At 45.6% G+C, this 14,652-nt stretch overlaps 1 protein-coding gene across 1 annotated transcript; it reads left to right on the top strand.

Moving 5' to 3' along the window:
- The first annotated feature begins 193 nt into the window (after window positions 1-193).
- polr2a (RNA polymerase II subunit A) lies at window positions 194-12,813 on the top strand. Its single transcript, XM_085451187.1, has 29 exons — window positions 194-519; window positions 1,265-1,397; window positions 1,488-1,624; window positions 1,740-1,913; window positions 2,005-2,286; window positions 2,377-2,538; window positions 2,631-2,851; window positions 2,948-3,080; window positions 3,170-3,294; window positions 3,462-3,672; window positions 3,763-3,972; window positions 4,059-4,227; window positions 4,331-4,425; window positions 4,555-4,758; window positions 4,848-5,070; window positions 5,162-5,345; window positions 5,477-5,648; window positions 6,090-6,195; window positions 6,477-6,682; window positions 6,777-7,040; window positions 7,161-7,368; window positions 7,455-7,555; window positions 7,654-7,758; window positions 7,864-8,046; window positions 8,166-8,369; window positions 8,455-8,641; window positions 8,767-8,880; window positions 8,993-9,142; window positions 9,316-12,813. The coding sequence occupies exons 1-29, from the start codon at window positions 433-435 to the stop codon at window positions 10,464-10,466; spliced, it is 5,901 nt and encodes a 1,966-aa protein (XP_085307313.1). The 5' UTR covers window positions 194-432; the 3' UTR covers window positions 10,467-12,813.
- The last annotated feature ends 1,839 nt before the right edge of the window (window positions 12,814-14,652 follow it).

Here is a 14,652-nt window from a genome sequence, read left to right as displayed (position 1 = left end):
CCAATTGGTTTTACGTGCAATAAAATAGATTATTCATTTAACTGGCTTGAATGGCCAATGAGCGTTTTACTACGGGTATCCACGTCCCACCTTCCGAAGAGTCAGCCCCTGTCTTTGTGAGTGGGCCAACCCGTAGTAAGACTCAATCTATATAAGCAAGCGTTGGACCTCTCAACATTCAGTAGCGCTTAGAGCGCTCCAGAGTGTGGATCAAAAAAAGGGAGGGGAACAGTTGGTAGTCAGCTTATATATGATTAAACAAAATTAACTCGGCTTTAAAGGCAACCGACAGCAGAGGTCCCTGGACTATCGCCTTCGGAGACTTTCCGGTCACCGTTGGCGGCCTGACCAGAGTCGTGGTGACAATTTAAAGGCTGTTCCTGCTCACAAAGCGGCGTGCCGAGGAAGGACGCGTCTCTTTGAATAGACAGGATGCACGGACCGCCCTCCGGCGACAGCGCATGCCCATTGCGCACGATCAAGAGAGTTCAATTCGGCATCATCAGCCCAGATGAACTTGTAGGTTTTATTTATGGAGGGTGGGATTTTCGTATTTTAAATTATATTACATATCACATACGTTACATTAGTGTCTTCAGTTATAGTGTAATTTAAAATATGGGGCAACGACATGGTTCCGTTTACAATGGGGAAATCCTATTGTTAGCGTAGCCTAGCTAGCTAACAGTAAGTAAGTAGCTTGAGCTAACTAGCATGTTGCAGGAAGTTTGTGAACTTAAAGAACATCATTATTTAAATAAATCTATGCTATCACATGAATGAAACCCCATTTTATTAAGGCGTATTGATAACTGGGCCCAGTGTGGAGATGGTATTTTGGTGTCTGTGAAGCTCTTTGATGTGTTCATTGCGTGTTTGAATTTTAACACTGTATGCACAATAAAGGCATCGTTACTTCAATAAATTCAGAGCATTTTTAAACCTGAAGGTTGTTTTTTAAGCGTGACATGACTGATAGTTGATCAGTTTCTTGGTTTGCATTTTTGGTGATTTTTTTTTTTTTTTTTTTCATATAGCTAAAATTTCAATATGAAGTTATCGTGGGCAGAGATTCATGTTTTTCACGCACAGTTGTTAGCGAAACAACACGTGTTACGTGGTGTGTACACGTGTTACTTTTTACTTTATTATATTTTACATTATTACATTATTGAAAGAACTTACAAAATGAATATGTATCGATTTTTGAGACATGATCAGTAATGTGAAGAAAGTAATTTACTTTGCTTTGTTTTCTCCCCAGAGACGGATGTCCGTCACAGAATGGGGAATCAAGTACCCCGAAACAACAGAAGGAGGACGTCCGAAACTTAGTGGCCTTATGGATCCGAGACAAGGGGTCATAGAGCGAACTGGGAGATGTCAGACATGTGCAGGTATTGTCAATTTAGCATTTATTGTCCCTATATACTCTTTTAAAGGTGGGCCATGATGTCATATTGTTTACATTGCTTCTCTTTCTTCAGGCAACATGACTGAATGTCCAGGTCACTTTGGCCACATAGAACTAGCAAAACCAGTTTTCCACGTTGGCTTCATATCAAAGATTATGAAGGTTCTTCGGTGTGTCTGCTTCTTTTGCTCCAAGCTGCTAGTGGATTCAGTAAGTAGTAATAATACAGTACTGACGTTTCACTAGAAAAAAAAATCTTATTTCTGTCCTGATGTTTCAAGTTTGGATTCTTAAAACACCTTAATCCATTACTGTTAACCTATAGAACAATCCCAAGATCAAAGACATCCTCGCAAAATCCAAAGGACAACCCAGGAAGCGTTTGACCCACGTCTACGAGTTGTGCAAAGGAAAAAACATCTGTGAAGGCGGAGAGGAGATGGACAACAAATTTGGAATGGAGCAGCAGGAGACGGAGGAGGATCTCACCAAGGAGAAGGTATTTGGGTGGGGCCTTTTAGTCACCGTGTACAAACATTCGTGGAATGGCTCAGCTATTTAACCTCATCCTTCCCTTATGGTTTACATAGGGTCACGGGGGCTGTGGACGCTATCAACCACGCATTAAACGCTCCGGCTTGGAGTTGTATGCTGAGTGGAAACACGTTAATGAGGACTCGCAGGAGAAGAAAATCTTGCTGAGTCCTGAGCGTGTGCATGAGATCTTCAAGCGCATCGCTGATGAAGAAGACATCATCTTGGGCATGGACCCCAAGTTCGCCCGACCAGAGTGGATGATTGTAACTGTGCTGCCTGTGCCTCCACTGTCTGTAAGGCCTGCTGTAGTGATGCAGGGCTCAGCTCGCAACCAGGTAAAGGACAACCGAGACTTTTTTTTTCCCCCTCCCATATATGTGAGAGCATCCTAAATCATCATGACTTACTTAACTTCTGTTTTAAAGGATGACTTGACCCACAAACTGGCCGACATCGTCAAAATCAACAACCAGCTTAAAAGAAACGAGCAGAGTGGTGCGGCTGCTCACGTCATAGCTGAAGATGTGAAGCTGCTTCAGTTTCATGTTGCCACTATGGTGGACAATGAATTGCCAGGCTTGCCAAGAGTATGTGTGTACTTTCTGGCACCATAACGAAACAGATAAACATTCACGTGAGCTCATTATCATCTGCTATAACCAATGTTTTTCTACATCAGGCGATGCAAAAGTCTGGCCGCCCTCTCAAGTCCATAAAACAGCGTCTAAAGGGGAAGGAGGGGAGAGTGCGAGGTAACCTGATGGGGAAGCGTGTGGACTTCTCAGCTCGAACCGTCATCACCCCAGATCCCAACCTGCAAATTGACCAAGTGGGCGTACCACGATCCATTGCTGCCAACATGACCTTCCCAGAAATTGTCACACCTTTCAATATAGACAGGTACATTTTCATTTAACGTAATGATTTGTGCCTTCAAGAATTTTTTAATTTGAAGTGAACTTGTGTCAGCTAATTCGTTCGGATTATGTCTATCAGATTGCAAGAACTGGTACGACGAGGAAACAGCCAGTATCCCGGAGCCAAATACATCATCCGCGACAATGGAGACAGAATTGACCTGCGATTTCACCCAAAACCAAGTGATCTTCATCTGCAAATTGGCTACAAGGTAAGAAGGAAAAAATACATAATTAAAGCCTGACTTGATTTGCAATCCTGTGTATGTGTTCAGACTAAAAAGCACTATTTTCTGTGTAGGTGGAGAGACACATGTGTGACGGGGACATTGTCATTTTCAACCGACAACCTACACTACATAAAATGTCTATGATGGGGCACAGGGTGCGGATTCTGCCGTGGTCCACATTTCGACTCAACCTCAGGTACTCAATGACTCATCTTCTTGTCTTGAAAGTAATCTGAGTATCTTGAATTCGTTATGTTTAGTAAATCTTTTACTATATTTGTTATTAGCAGTTCCTAACGCTGTCAGTTGCAAATAGCTGTAATACAAGTGTTTTAGCGTTTCTAACATTTCGTCTCCATCCAGTGTCACCACGCCCTACAATGCTGACTTTGACGGCGATGAAATGAACCTCCACCTGCCACAGTCGCTGGAGACGAGGGCAGAGATTCAAGAGTTGGCCATGGTGCCTCGTATGATCGTCACACCGCAGTCCAACAGGCCCGTCATGGGTATCGTGCAGGACACTCTGACTGCTGTTCGCAAATTCACCAAAAGGGACGTCTTCTTGGAGAGGGTAAGGAGATTCGTTTCATCACCAGCAGTTCTTTCTCTTAAAGGATCCTAAATGCACAGTGCCTTTTGCACTCATTTAATTCTTTTACAGGGTGAAGTGATGAATCTCCTCATGTTCCTCTCCACCTGGGATGGGAAAATGCCTCAGCCGGCCATTCTCAAACCTCGTCCTCTGTGGACTGGCAAGCAGATCTTCAGTCTTATCATTCCAGGACACATTAATGTGATCCGCACACACAGCACCCACCCTGACGACGAGGACAGCGGTCCTTATAAGCACATATCACCCGGCGACACTAAGGTACAAAGGCCAGACCGTCTATGTATCAGTTACAGACTGGAAACTTATTACACTATAAGTAAACCATTTATGATCTCTTTCATCAGGTTATAGTGGAGAATGGTGAGCTGATCATGGGCATCCTGTGTAAGAAGTCCCTGGGAACATCAGCTGGCTCCCTCGTCCACATCTCCTACCTGGAAATGGGCCATGATATCACCCGACTCTTCTACTCCAACATTCAGACTGTGGTCAACAACTGGCTGCTCATCGAGGGTACGAAATCAGAAGTGGAGCTTTATCGCTATATTTCTGAATAGACATTAAATAAATATTCCCAAATTGATTGTTTTCATAATAAGCCCTTCTATTTTAACAGGTCATTCCATTGGTATTGGTGACTCCATTGCTGATGCCAAGACGTACCTTGACATCCAGAATACGATCAAGAAAGCCAAACAGGATGTGATAGAAGTAAGAACAATGTTTCATAAACGTCTCAAACTCGAGGCTGATTCTTATTCAGCTGGTTCACCAGTTTTTGCAGATAATAGAGTGAAATTTTATACAGGAAAATAATTTCTTTGACTCTCTGTCTGCCAGGTCATTGAGAAAGCTCACAACAACGAGCTGGAGCCGACCCCTGGTAACACACTGAGGCAGACCTTTGAGAACCAGGTGAATCGCATCCTTAACGATGCTCGAGACAAAACGGGATCCTCTGCCCAGAAGTCTTTGTCCGAGTACAACAACTTCAAGTCCATGGTGGTGGCTGGATCTAAGGGCTCAAAGATTAACATCTCACAGGTAAAGGAGTCCTCCTTACCACCTTGCATTAGAGTAATTGGATTTGATTGGAGTTCGAGACACTCGACTTGTCTTTCCTCCTTATTCAGGTTATTGCTGTGGTGGGGCAGCAGAACGTGGAGGGTAAGAGAATCCCGTTTGGCTTCAAACATCGCACATTGCCTCACTTCATCAAGGATGACTACGGTCCTGAGAGCAGAGGTTTTGTGGAGAACTCCTACCTGGCCGGCCTGACACCAACAGAATTCTTCTTCCACGCCATGGGAGGCAGAGAGGGTCTGATTGATACAGCTGTCAAGACAGCTGAGACTGGTAAGTCTGTGCAGTCTGACCAAAAAATGGAGAATAAAATTTAAACGCAGGACAAGATGTTTAAGGAAAAAAAAAATTGCCCCATTTATAGGTTACATCCAGCGTCGTCTGATCAAGTCTATGGAGTCTGTGATGGTGAAGTATGATGGCACAGTGCGGAACTCCATCAATCAGGTGGTGCAGCTGCGATACGGTGAGGACGGCCTGGCAGGAGAGAATGTAGAGTTCCAAAATCTGGCAACAGTGAAACCCTCGCACAAAGCCTTCGAAAAGAAGTGAGTCACGCACCTGACACCTGCATGTGTTCAATCACAGAAGTGGTGTTTTAAAATGATTTTAAGATCTGTGCTGAGCATTTTATTCATTTTTTTTGAAGTGGTTAACATGCCTCATCTGGTATTTCCAGGTTCAAGTTTGATTGCACAAATGAGCGAGCACTGAGGCGAACGCTGCAAGAAGACGTGGTGAAAGACGTGATGACCAATGCTCATGTCCAGGGCACCTTGGAAAGGGAGTTTGATAAGATGAAGGAGGACAGGGAGATCCTGCGAGCAATTTTCCCTACTGGTGACAGTAAGGTGTGTGAGATCACAGTAATAGATGTGTCTGCTCTCTAACTCCACTGCCCCCCAAAAACCCTAAAGGTAGTAAACATGAATGCATCTAAAAACAAAACTATGGACGTTAGACGTCTGGTATAAATCTCATGTTGCACAGATGATTCACACATTTTTATTAAACTAATTAATAAAGCTGGAGTGTCTGTGGACCTTTGTGCACCCACTTTTCTTTCGGCCATGTTTCTGTCTGCTAATCATTCGTGAGAATAAATACATAGATCAGCATATTTCTTTTTAATGGGCCACAGATTTCCTCTGAGAGATGTCTTCACTTTTATAACCGGAGCCAGTCAAAATGTGGGACGCTGACTGAATTGTCCCACATAAAGTGGGACAACTGGTCAGCTTGACTACTGAGAATGCAGAAATACTCATTCTGCTATGCTGCTTCACCTGCAGGTGGTGCTGCCGTGCAACCTGGCCAGAATGATCTGGAACGCTCAGAAGATCTTCCGAATCAACCCTCGAACTCCGACAGACCTCCATCCTCTCAGAGTGGTCGAGGGTAAGCTGAAAAATAAGAAATCTCACTGAAGCTGCAGCTCTTTATGTTCAAGGATGAATTGTGCGTGTGGAGGCTGTTGGAGCTGAGAGATCATGACCTGGCCTCAGGTGCTTCTTAAAGCTTTGTAAAGCCACTTGGTGAATTCCTGCCGGTTATATAACAAGCGGAATGATTAGATCAACATAGCTCCAGTGTTCTGACAGGGAGGAAAGGTGTTTATTTTTTCTGTAGCGTACACCACTGTAGACAAAATTTCAGTCTTTGTGCATTTGCATCCTCAGGTGTTCACGACCTGAGTAAGAAGCTGGTGATTGTGAATGGCGACGACCCTCTGAGTAGACAGGCCCAGCAGAACGCCACCTTGCTCTTTAACATCCACCTGCGCTCCACACTGTGCTCCAAGCGCATGACCGAGGAGTTCCGGCTGTCCACCGAGGCTTTCGATTGGCTGCTGGGAGAGATTGAGACCAAGTTCAACCAGTCTATTGTGAGTTTAGCACATTGACGCGAGGGGTTTAAGCGTTTTTAGGCTTCTGAACAGCTGAACATCACATTTTGTTTTCCTGCACCTCCTTTTCCAGGCTCACCCCGGTGAGATGGTGGGTGCTCTGGCTGCTCAGTCTCTGGGAGAGCCAGCCACTCAGATGACCCTGAACACTTTCCACTACGCCGGCGTGTCGGCCAAGAACGTAACACTCGGTGTGCCCCGTCTGAAGGAGTTGATCAACATTTCGAAGAGGCCAAAGACGCCTTCACTGACTGTTTTCCTTCTGGGTCAGGCGGCACGTGACGCAGAGAGGGCCAAAGATATCCTCTGTCGGCTGGAGCACACAACACTGAGAAAAGTAAGAGGAAGTCATTGTATGTACCTTTATTTTGATGGGATCTAGAGGAAGCCACAGGAAGTGTCATTTTTCAGAAAATTGTTCGGTCCTAATGTACAAGCTGGATTCTTTTTCTCTCAGGTGACGGCCAACACCGCCATCTACTACGATCCCAACCCACAGAACACGGTGGTGGCCGAGGACCAGGAGTGGGTGAACGTCTACTACGAGATGCCCGACTTCGATGTGACACGAATTTCGCCGTGGCTCCTGCGCATCGAGCTCGACCGGAAGCACATGACAGATCGCAAACTGACTATGGAGCAGATTGCAGAGAAGATCAATGCAGGTGGGGTGTGGACGCACATTTTCTTTTCTTTCTTTTTCCCTTTTCGGAATGAATTTACCATAATGTAACTGTGGCGTCTCTGTCAGGTTTTGGAGAAGACCTCAACTGCATCTTCAACGACGACAACGCTGAGAAGCTGGTGCTGCGAATCAGAATCATGAACAGTGATGAAAACAAGTTCCAGGAGGTGAGCAGCAGTGATGATTTTAATAACAGTAAATTCACTCTAGTCAGATTTTATATTTATTCATTTTCTTTATTTTTAATTTTTTGTTTCCTGCCTAGGACGAGGAGGTGGTGGACAAGATGGATGACGACGTCTTCCTGAGGTGCATCGAGTCCAACATGCTGACAGACATGACTCTGCAGGGCATCGAGCAGATCAGCAAGGTAATGGATAACGCACATTTTAATGATTGCTGCAGGAAAGTTAATGTTCTCAAACTCCTCCCTAAAGCCTGATTATAAGTTAAAGGCGCACCTCCTCTCCTTCAGGTGTACATGCACTTGCCCCAGACTGACAACAAGAAGAAGATCATCATCACAGAGGACGGTGAGTTCAAAGCCCTGCAGGAGTGGATCCTTGAGACGGACGGAGTGAGTCTCATGAGAGTGCTCAGCGAGAAAGACGTCGACCCCGTCAGGACCACCTCCAACGACATTGTGGAGATATTCACGGTACAAAAGCATAAAAATGGTTTTATCTCAGTGGAGCAAAATACTGTTGTTTTTTGTTTGTTTTTGTTGTCCTTGTTATTTACTTTCCCCTCTCCTCTCCTGCTTTTTCTCTCTGTTAGGTCTTGGGAATTGAGGCTGTGCGAAAGGCTCTGGAGAGGGAGTTGTACCACGTCATCTCCTTCGACGGTTCCTACGTCAACTACCGCCACTTGGCTCTGCTCTGTGACACCATGACCTGCCGAGGTCACCTGATGGCCATCACCCGTCACGGCATCAACCGCCAAGACACGGGACCGCTCATGAAGTGTTCCTTCGAGGAGACGGTATGAGAACTAACTACTGAATTATTTTTAATCTGAATCATGAAGATTTTGTCCTCATAGTTATGTTCTTTTATTTTCTGTTTAGGTGGATGTGTTGATGGAGGCGTCATCCCATGGAGAGTGCGATCCCATGAAGGGTGTGTCAGAGAATATCATGCTTGGCCAGCTAGCACCAGCGGGGACGGGCTGCTTCGACCTACTGCTGGACGCTGAGAAGTGCAAATACGGCATGGAGATTCCCACAAACATACCCGGCATCAGCGTGGCTGGACGTAAGTGGGGGAAAGTCTGTTGGATAGAACCAGGGATCGTTTGTATTGCAGATTTATTTATTTATTTTTTACTTTTTCTTTTTTCTTTATACGATATTAATGTTCCGTCTCCATCCGATTTGCAGCCACGGGAATGTTCTTCGGCACTGTGCCCAGTCCCATGAGCGGCATGTCCCCTGCTATGACCCCATGGAACACCGGAGCTACCCCAGCCTATGGCGCTTGGTCTCCCAGTGTTGGTAAGTGTGTGTGAGCGCCTACATTGCTTTGTGGGCGGGTTTTTTTTTTTCTTGTTTGTTTGTTAATTTTGTTCTTCATTTACTGATGTTTGATTTTTAATTTACCCTCCAGGCAGCGGCATGACCCCTGGAGGAGCAGGGTTCTCCCCCAGTGCAGCATCAGACGCAAGTGGCTTTTCTCCTGGTTACTCCCCTGCTTGGTCTCCCACTCCTGGCTCTCCAGGATCTCCGGGACCTGCCAGCCCATACATCCCATCTCCAGGTTAGATACTGACTGGGCACATTTGATCTCTTGTTTGGGCAGTTACCTTGGATACACGCTTCATAATGTCTTTAGATCCATTTGTTGTGTTGTGTTAAATCTGCATGCATTAAAGTCAAAGACTCATCCTGGATGGTTTCTTACTCATCTCTAAAATGTCTCTTCTTCTTTAGGTGGAGCCATGTCACCAAACTACTCCCCCACTTCCCCCGCCTACGAGCCTCGTTCCCCAGGTGGCTACACCCCACAGAGCCCGGGCTACTCCCCTACCTCTCCGTCCTACTCCCCCACCTCTCCCTCTTACTCTCCCACCAGCCCCAACTACAGCCCGACATCTCCTTCCTACTCGCCCACCTCGCCCAGTTACTCCCCAACTTCTCCTTCCTATTCGCCCACGTCTCCTTCCTACTCTCCGACGTCTCCCTCCTACTCCCCCACCTCTCCCTCCTACTCTCCCACCTCCCCCTCCTACTCTCCCACTTCGCCCAGCTATAGTCCGACGTCGCCGAGCTACAGCCCGACGTCGCCCAGCTATTCACCCACCTCACCGTCTTACTCTCCCACCTCGCCTTCTTACTCCCCCACCTCTCCATCCTATTCGCCCACCTCCCCTTCGTACTCCCCCACGTCTCCTTCCTACTCGCCGACCAGCCCGAGCTACAGCCCCACATCACCAAACTACACCCCCACCTCACCCAGTTACTCCCCTACCTCCCCATCTTACTCCCCGACATCGCCATCTTACTCCCCGACTTCTCCCAACTACACCCCGACCAGCCCCAACTACTCACCCACTTCTCCCTCGTACTCACCCACCTCTCCGTCATACTCGCCTTCCAGTCCACGCTACACCCCGCAGTCGCCCACTTATACGCCCAGCTCACCATCATACAGCCCCAGCTCGCCCTCTTACTCCCCCACCTCACCCAAATATACTCCGACCTCGCCTTCATACAGCCCCAGCTCCCCAGAGTACACTCCCACCTCCCCCAAATATTCTCCCACGTCACCCAAGTACTCCCCAACATCGCCGAAGTACTCTCCCACTTCTCCTACTTACTCTCCGACGACTCCAAAATACAGCCCCACCTCTCCCACCTACTCCCCCACCTCCCCCACCTATACCCCCACCAGCCCCAAATACTCTCCTACATCCCCCACTTACTCCCCAACTTCACCCAAATACTCACCCACATCTCCCACGTACTCGCCGACTAGTCCCAAAGGCTCGACATACAGCCCCACCTCCCCTGGATACAGCCCCACCTCCCCCACCTACAGCCCGGCCATCAGCCCTGACGACAGCGACGAGGAGAACAACTGATGAGCTGCGCAGGAGAAGGGGAGGCGGCTAAAAGAAATAACAGAACGGGGACGAAGCTCCATCGCCTCGTGGGAGACAACTAAACGGACAGCATCTTTAAACAGCTGGAGGTGACGGAGCTTTTAGCCACTGGAGGGTCCCAGCTGTGATCATTTCCTGTGAGGAAAACTCAAGCCTGGGACCATCCGAAGGAGCTGCCACCCCCTCATCTTTAAACCCCCCCCCCCCCCCCCCCCAAAAAAAAAAAGTTCAAAACTATTATGTGAAAGACTTGAACTGCTTTGCCTGAAGGAAAAAAGGCTGCCTTTTTGAAATAGTTTTTTAATTTTCACTTGGGGTGTTGAAGCAAAACTGAGAATCCCTCAAGAGGATGAAAAGGAGAGGAAGATGTGGTGAATATTTAAACTGTGGAGGGGGAAATGAGTCTCTTTTTAACTTTATAGTGTCCTGCATCCAGTCTCTCTCTCTTGCTCTTATTAATTAAATGGTTGTTTTTTGGTTTTTTTTGGTTCCTGGAACGCGTACATATTGCCAAAAGCCTTTTCCGAAAAGCTAAGCAGATTGTATTCATCACCAAAAGCATAAGCTGGAAGGAAAATCGAGGAGGGTTAGCCTGCGCCTTTTTGTTTACTGCACATTTCACCGAGGTGTGTCTTGTGAGACCCCCTGCCCAATTTTTTTATTTTTTTTTCTCCTGCTTTTGTAGAAGAACACTTGCTGCCAGTTGTTTTGGGGGCTCGAGTGCAATTACATTAAAACATGTCGTCTCCATTAACGCATCCATTACAGGAGAGAGAAACTGGCATGCAGTTTATACAAAAAAAGACGCTTCTCATTCAGAGCATCTTCGACTGCATAAGCGTATGTACCCATCGGCCTCGCACTCTTCCTCCTTCACACCCCAGAGCGCTGAATGATGTCATAAACACCCGCCAGCATCCTATTGTCCTCTGCTATTTTGGAGACTTGTGCATCAAAAGCAAGAAAAAGAAGAAAACTTTTCCAAATGATCTTCCCCTGATGCGGGAGAATTTAAAGATTTCTATTAAATAAAATAGAAGGATTGTCTTTACTTTTGAGTTCAGGAGGAAATGGGGCAGCCGTGGATGAGGGATACTAGTTTGGCATTGCTGCTTCTGTCACTGTTTGCATGAGTAACACATGTTGATACATTTTGATCAAGCTTTAGTTTGAGCATTTTTTTCCCACATCCATCTGGCTTTTCACTAATCATTGTCCCATCTCTGATAGTTGATTTGTACACAGGTTTATTTGGACTATTTAAGAAAGAAAGTTAACTACTATTCTGTGTGAATAGAGACAAAGTAAGACTTCTTTTTGGCTTTTCACTTGTTTGCTTTTGGTGATTTTTATAAACCTGTTTCCAGGAGGCTCATGTTCACACACTGTGGATGAAGAGGGCAGGGGGTGAAGGAGGAGTGCTTTATTTTTACATTTTTCTCCCACTCACGACTTACTTTTCTGTTCACTCTCAGCTGTATCGCATTTTGACCGATGTCACCAGGTTGTGAAAGAGGAAAGGTTGAACTTATTTTTATTTTGTCCTCGGTAAGAGTAACGATTTTGTTTTTTCTTTGAAAGCGGAGATCGTCCAGAGAAACGGCGCCTTTGGCCTCTCTTTAAAACACTGTTACCCACTACATTAGTGTGAGCTTTCTTTTCAGTGCGGGTGCTTTCTCTCGTGCTTTGATGATGTCAGGGAACAGTCTGTACCCCTGATGGAAAAACTCATCTGAATATTTTGGACTTGCTGGATCCCCTTCCCTTTTCCCTCTTCATCCATGAGTGATCCTCATTTCTGAAAATCAGTGTTTGTTTTTTTTCTTTCTACAAGTGTACCTGTGACGAGGGGAATCATAGGGAGGAGAGCAGGTGTTGGATGTGATTGGGAGTCCCGAGGCATCGGTTGGGTTTTGTTCTGAAAATCTTCAAATGTCTACTTTTGTAAAACACTGCTTCCCCAATGGGTGTTGAATTTAAAGGACTGCATCCCTCTGGCCTTTGACAGAACCCAGGTTTGGTGACTGCACTCAGTAAATATCTCGGTGGACGCTATGTCTGCATCCAATCCTGTAGTCTTAAATATGTGCTGTTCTCTCAATGCAGGTCATCGGGACTCCCAGTGCGAATGAATGAATGGGAGTGTGTGCGTGAGTGAATGAAGGGTGATGCAGAGTGTAAAGCTGAGGAATGACTTTACATGTGTGGGCAAAGGAAGGTTTAAATTAAAGTTGCCACTGTATAGAAATCAAGTCATGATCTCATTCTGTATCTGTTCTTTGTTTTTGACTTGAAAAAACCGAATAAAAGTTTTACTATAAAATTGTTTTGTCTTTTTTAAATCAGCATCTACGTTTAGTAATTATTATTTCAGGCACTTATAAATCTGATAGCAGCATTCAGTTTTCCTGCTAATAAAATGTAAATTGAATGGAGAAACTTGGAATGCATCTGGAAAGTATTCTCAGCCATTGTGTCATATTTTGTCATTTCAGTCTTACTCCAAAATGGATTAAATTCACTTTTCATCTCAAAATTCTGCACACAATAAGTCCAGTGAATTGTCTGCTGATCTCTGTGACAGGATTGTATCAAGGCGTGGAGGTCCCAGTGAACTCAGCAGCTTCATCTCTAAAGGGAAGACGTTTGTAAACCAGCAGGACTCTTCCTAGAGCTCTCTGCCTGACCAGTCAGGGAGGTGACCAAGAACCTGATGGTCACTGTAACAGAGCTCCAACGTTGCTCTGTGGAGAGAGGAGAGCCTTCCAGGAGGACGATCATTTCTGCAGGATTCCACCAATCAAAACTGATCGAATGAGCAGACTGGAGCCACTCAGTCTCAGAAGCCTGGAAAAAAGGCAGTTTTGTCCAGGATGACTTAGTTTTAAGTCACACATGAATTAACAAGTAAAGCTCTCTCTGCTTTCATATTAAACAGCTTCTGTCTCCCTCTTTGCAGCCAACCTTTACGTCACTGCCATCTTGTGGCCGCAAGATGGCAGTGACTTATTTGTGGAGACTTTAAAAGGAAGTCAGTGATTTGGAATCGTGTTTGACAAACTTTCATTAGGAAAGTCCAGATTTTCACTTGATTCCCGTTTTCCTCACGTGTTGGAGACTCACTCTGAAAGCATGTTTGATTTACATCATCATGTTGGGACATTTTCTTCATCAACTTATTTAGATAGAAATATAAATCCCTCGGGTGGGTTCCTCTGGAAAATTCAGTAAATTTATCTCTTATGGATCTATAAATTAGAGAGGCTGATGCTGTCAGAGGCGTAAACTCCCATCAGTTCACTGGATGGGCTTTTTGTAAGGTGACACTGCAGAGAAGCAGCTCTGAACAAGCCATTATTTGTAACCAAAACGGTCAAAAGCTCATCTTAAAAATGAAGCCGTGACAAATGAATACAGAGCTCAGGTATGAGGTCCTTTTAATGTGTTCCTGTTTGAAGCTCATTGATTGCTTTGTGCTTATTCTCCTATGTATTCGTCACTGTGAGATCCTTTCAGTGTTTGCTCCTGCTTTGAGCTGATTTCAAACATCATGTTGATGTTTGTGTTCACCTCCTGTACATCTGTGGTTTCATGTCTGTGGCTGCACTGTTTTTGACTTTCTATCACAGACACGTCAGCACTGACTAGCTTGAAGTCGAGGAAGACTGTGTCCAGCAGGAGGCTGAGTGGATCTCAAAGTCTTTGCCCCCCTGCAAAAACCTCCTCTCCCAGTGGGAGCTGGAGTGCCTTGGGTAAGAGTCGTGAACATATGTTCAGTATGCAGCCAGTATTCAGCTAAAGTCAGTGACTTGAAGAGCAACAGAAACATGTACAAGGAGGAGAAAATCTTCTGACTTCCTCCTCTTTGTACTCGTGTTTGAGATTGCCTAACCTGAAGCAGACGTGCTACATGAACCCCACTCTACAAGCATGATTGCTCTTTCCTTTATCCACCAAGTTTGCAAATCATTACCAGGAAATATAAACTAACCTTCTCTCTTCTTCACCGAGTTCCTCCGCTGAGTTCTCCGCTCGAGTGTGAGTCCTCTGAGCTATAGGCAGATGTAGCTGTCGCCAACAAGTCTTACCTCTGCCCTGTTAGACTTCACATTAACCTCAAGATGTTGAGCTGCAAAAAGTAGGAACATGGTAAACTTTGAATGTT

The sequence above is a fragment of the Copadichromis virginalis genome, linkage group LG3 (genome assembly GCF_057382275.1).
Source record: "Copadichromis virginalis isolate Kocher_CV1m ecotype Utaka linkage group LG3, C_Virginalis_male_GT1.1, whole genome shotgun sequence".
NCBI lineage: Eukaryota > Metazoa > Chordata > Actinopteri > Cichliformes > Cichlidae > Copadichromis > Copadichromis virginalis.
Note: the sequence above shows the minus strand (reverse complement) of the source record. Positions and strands in the feature narration are given on the sequence as shown.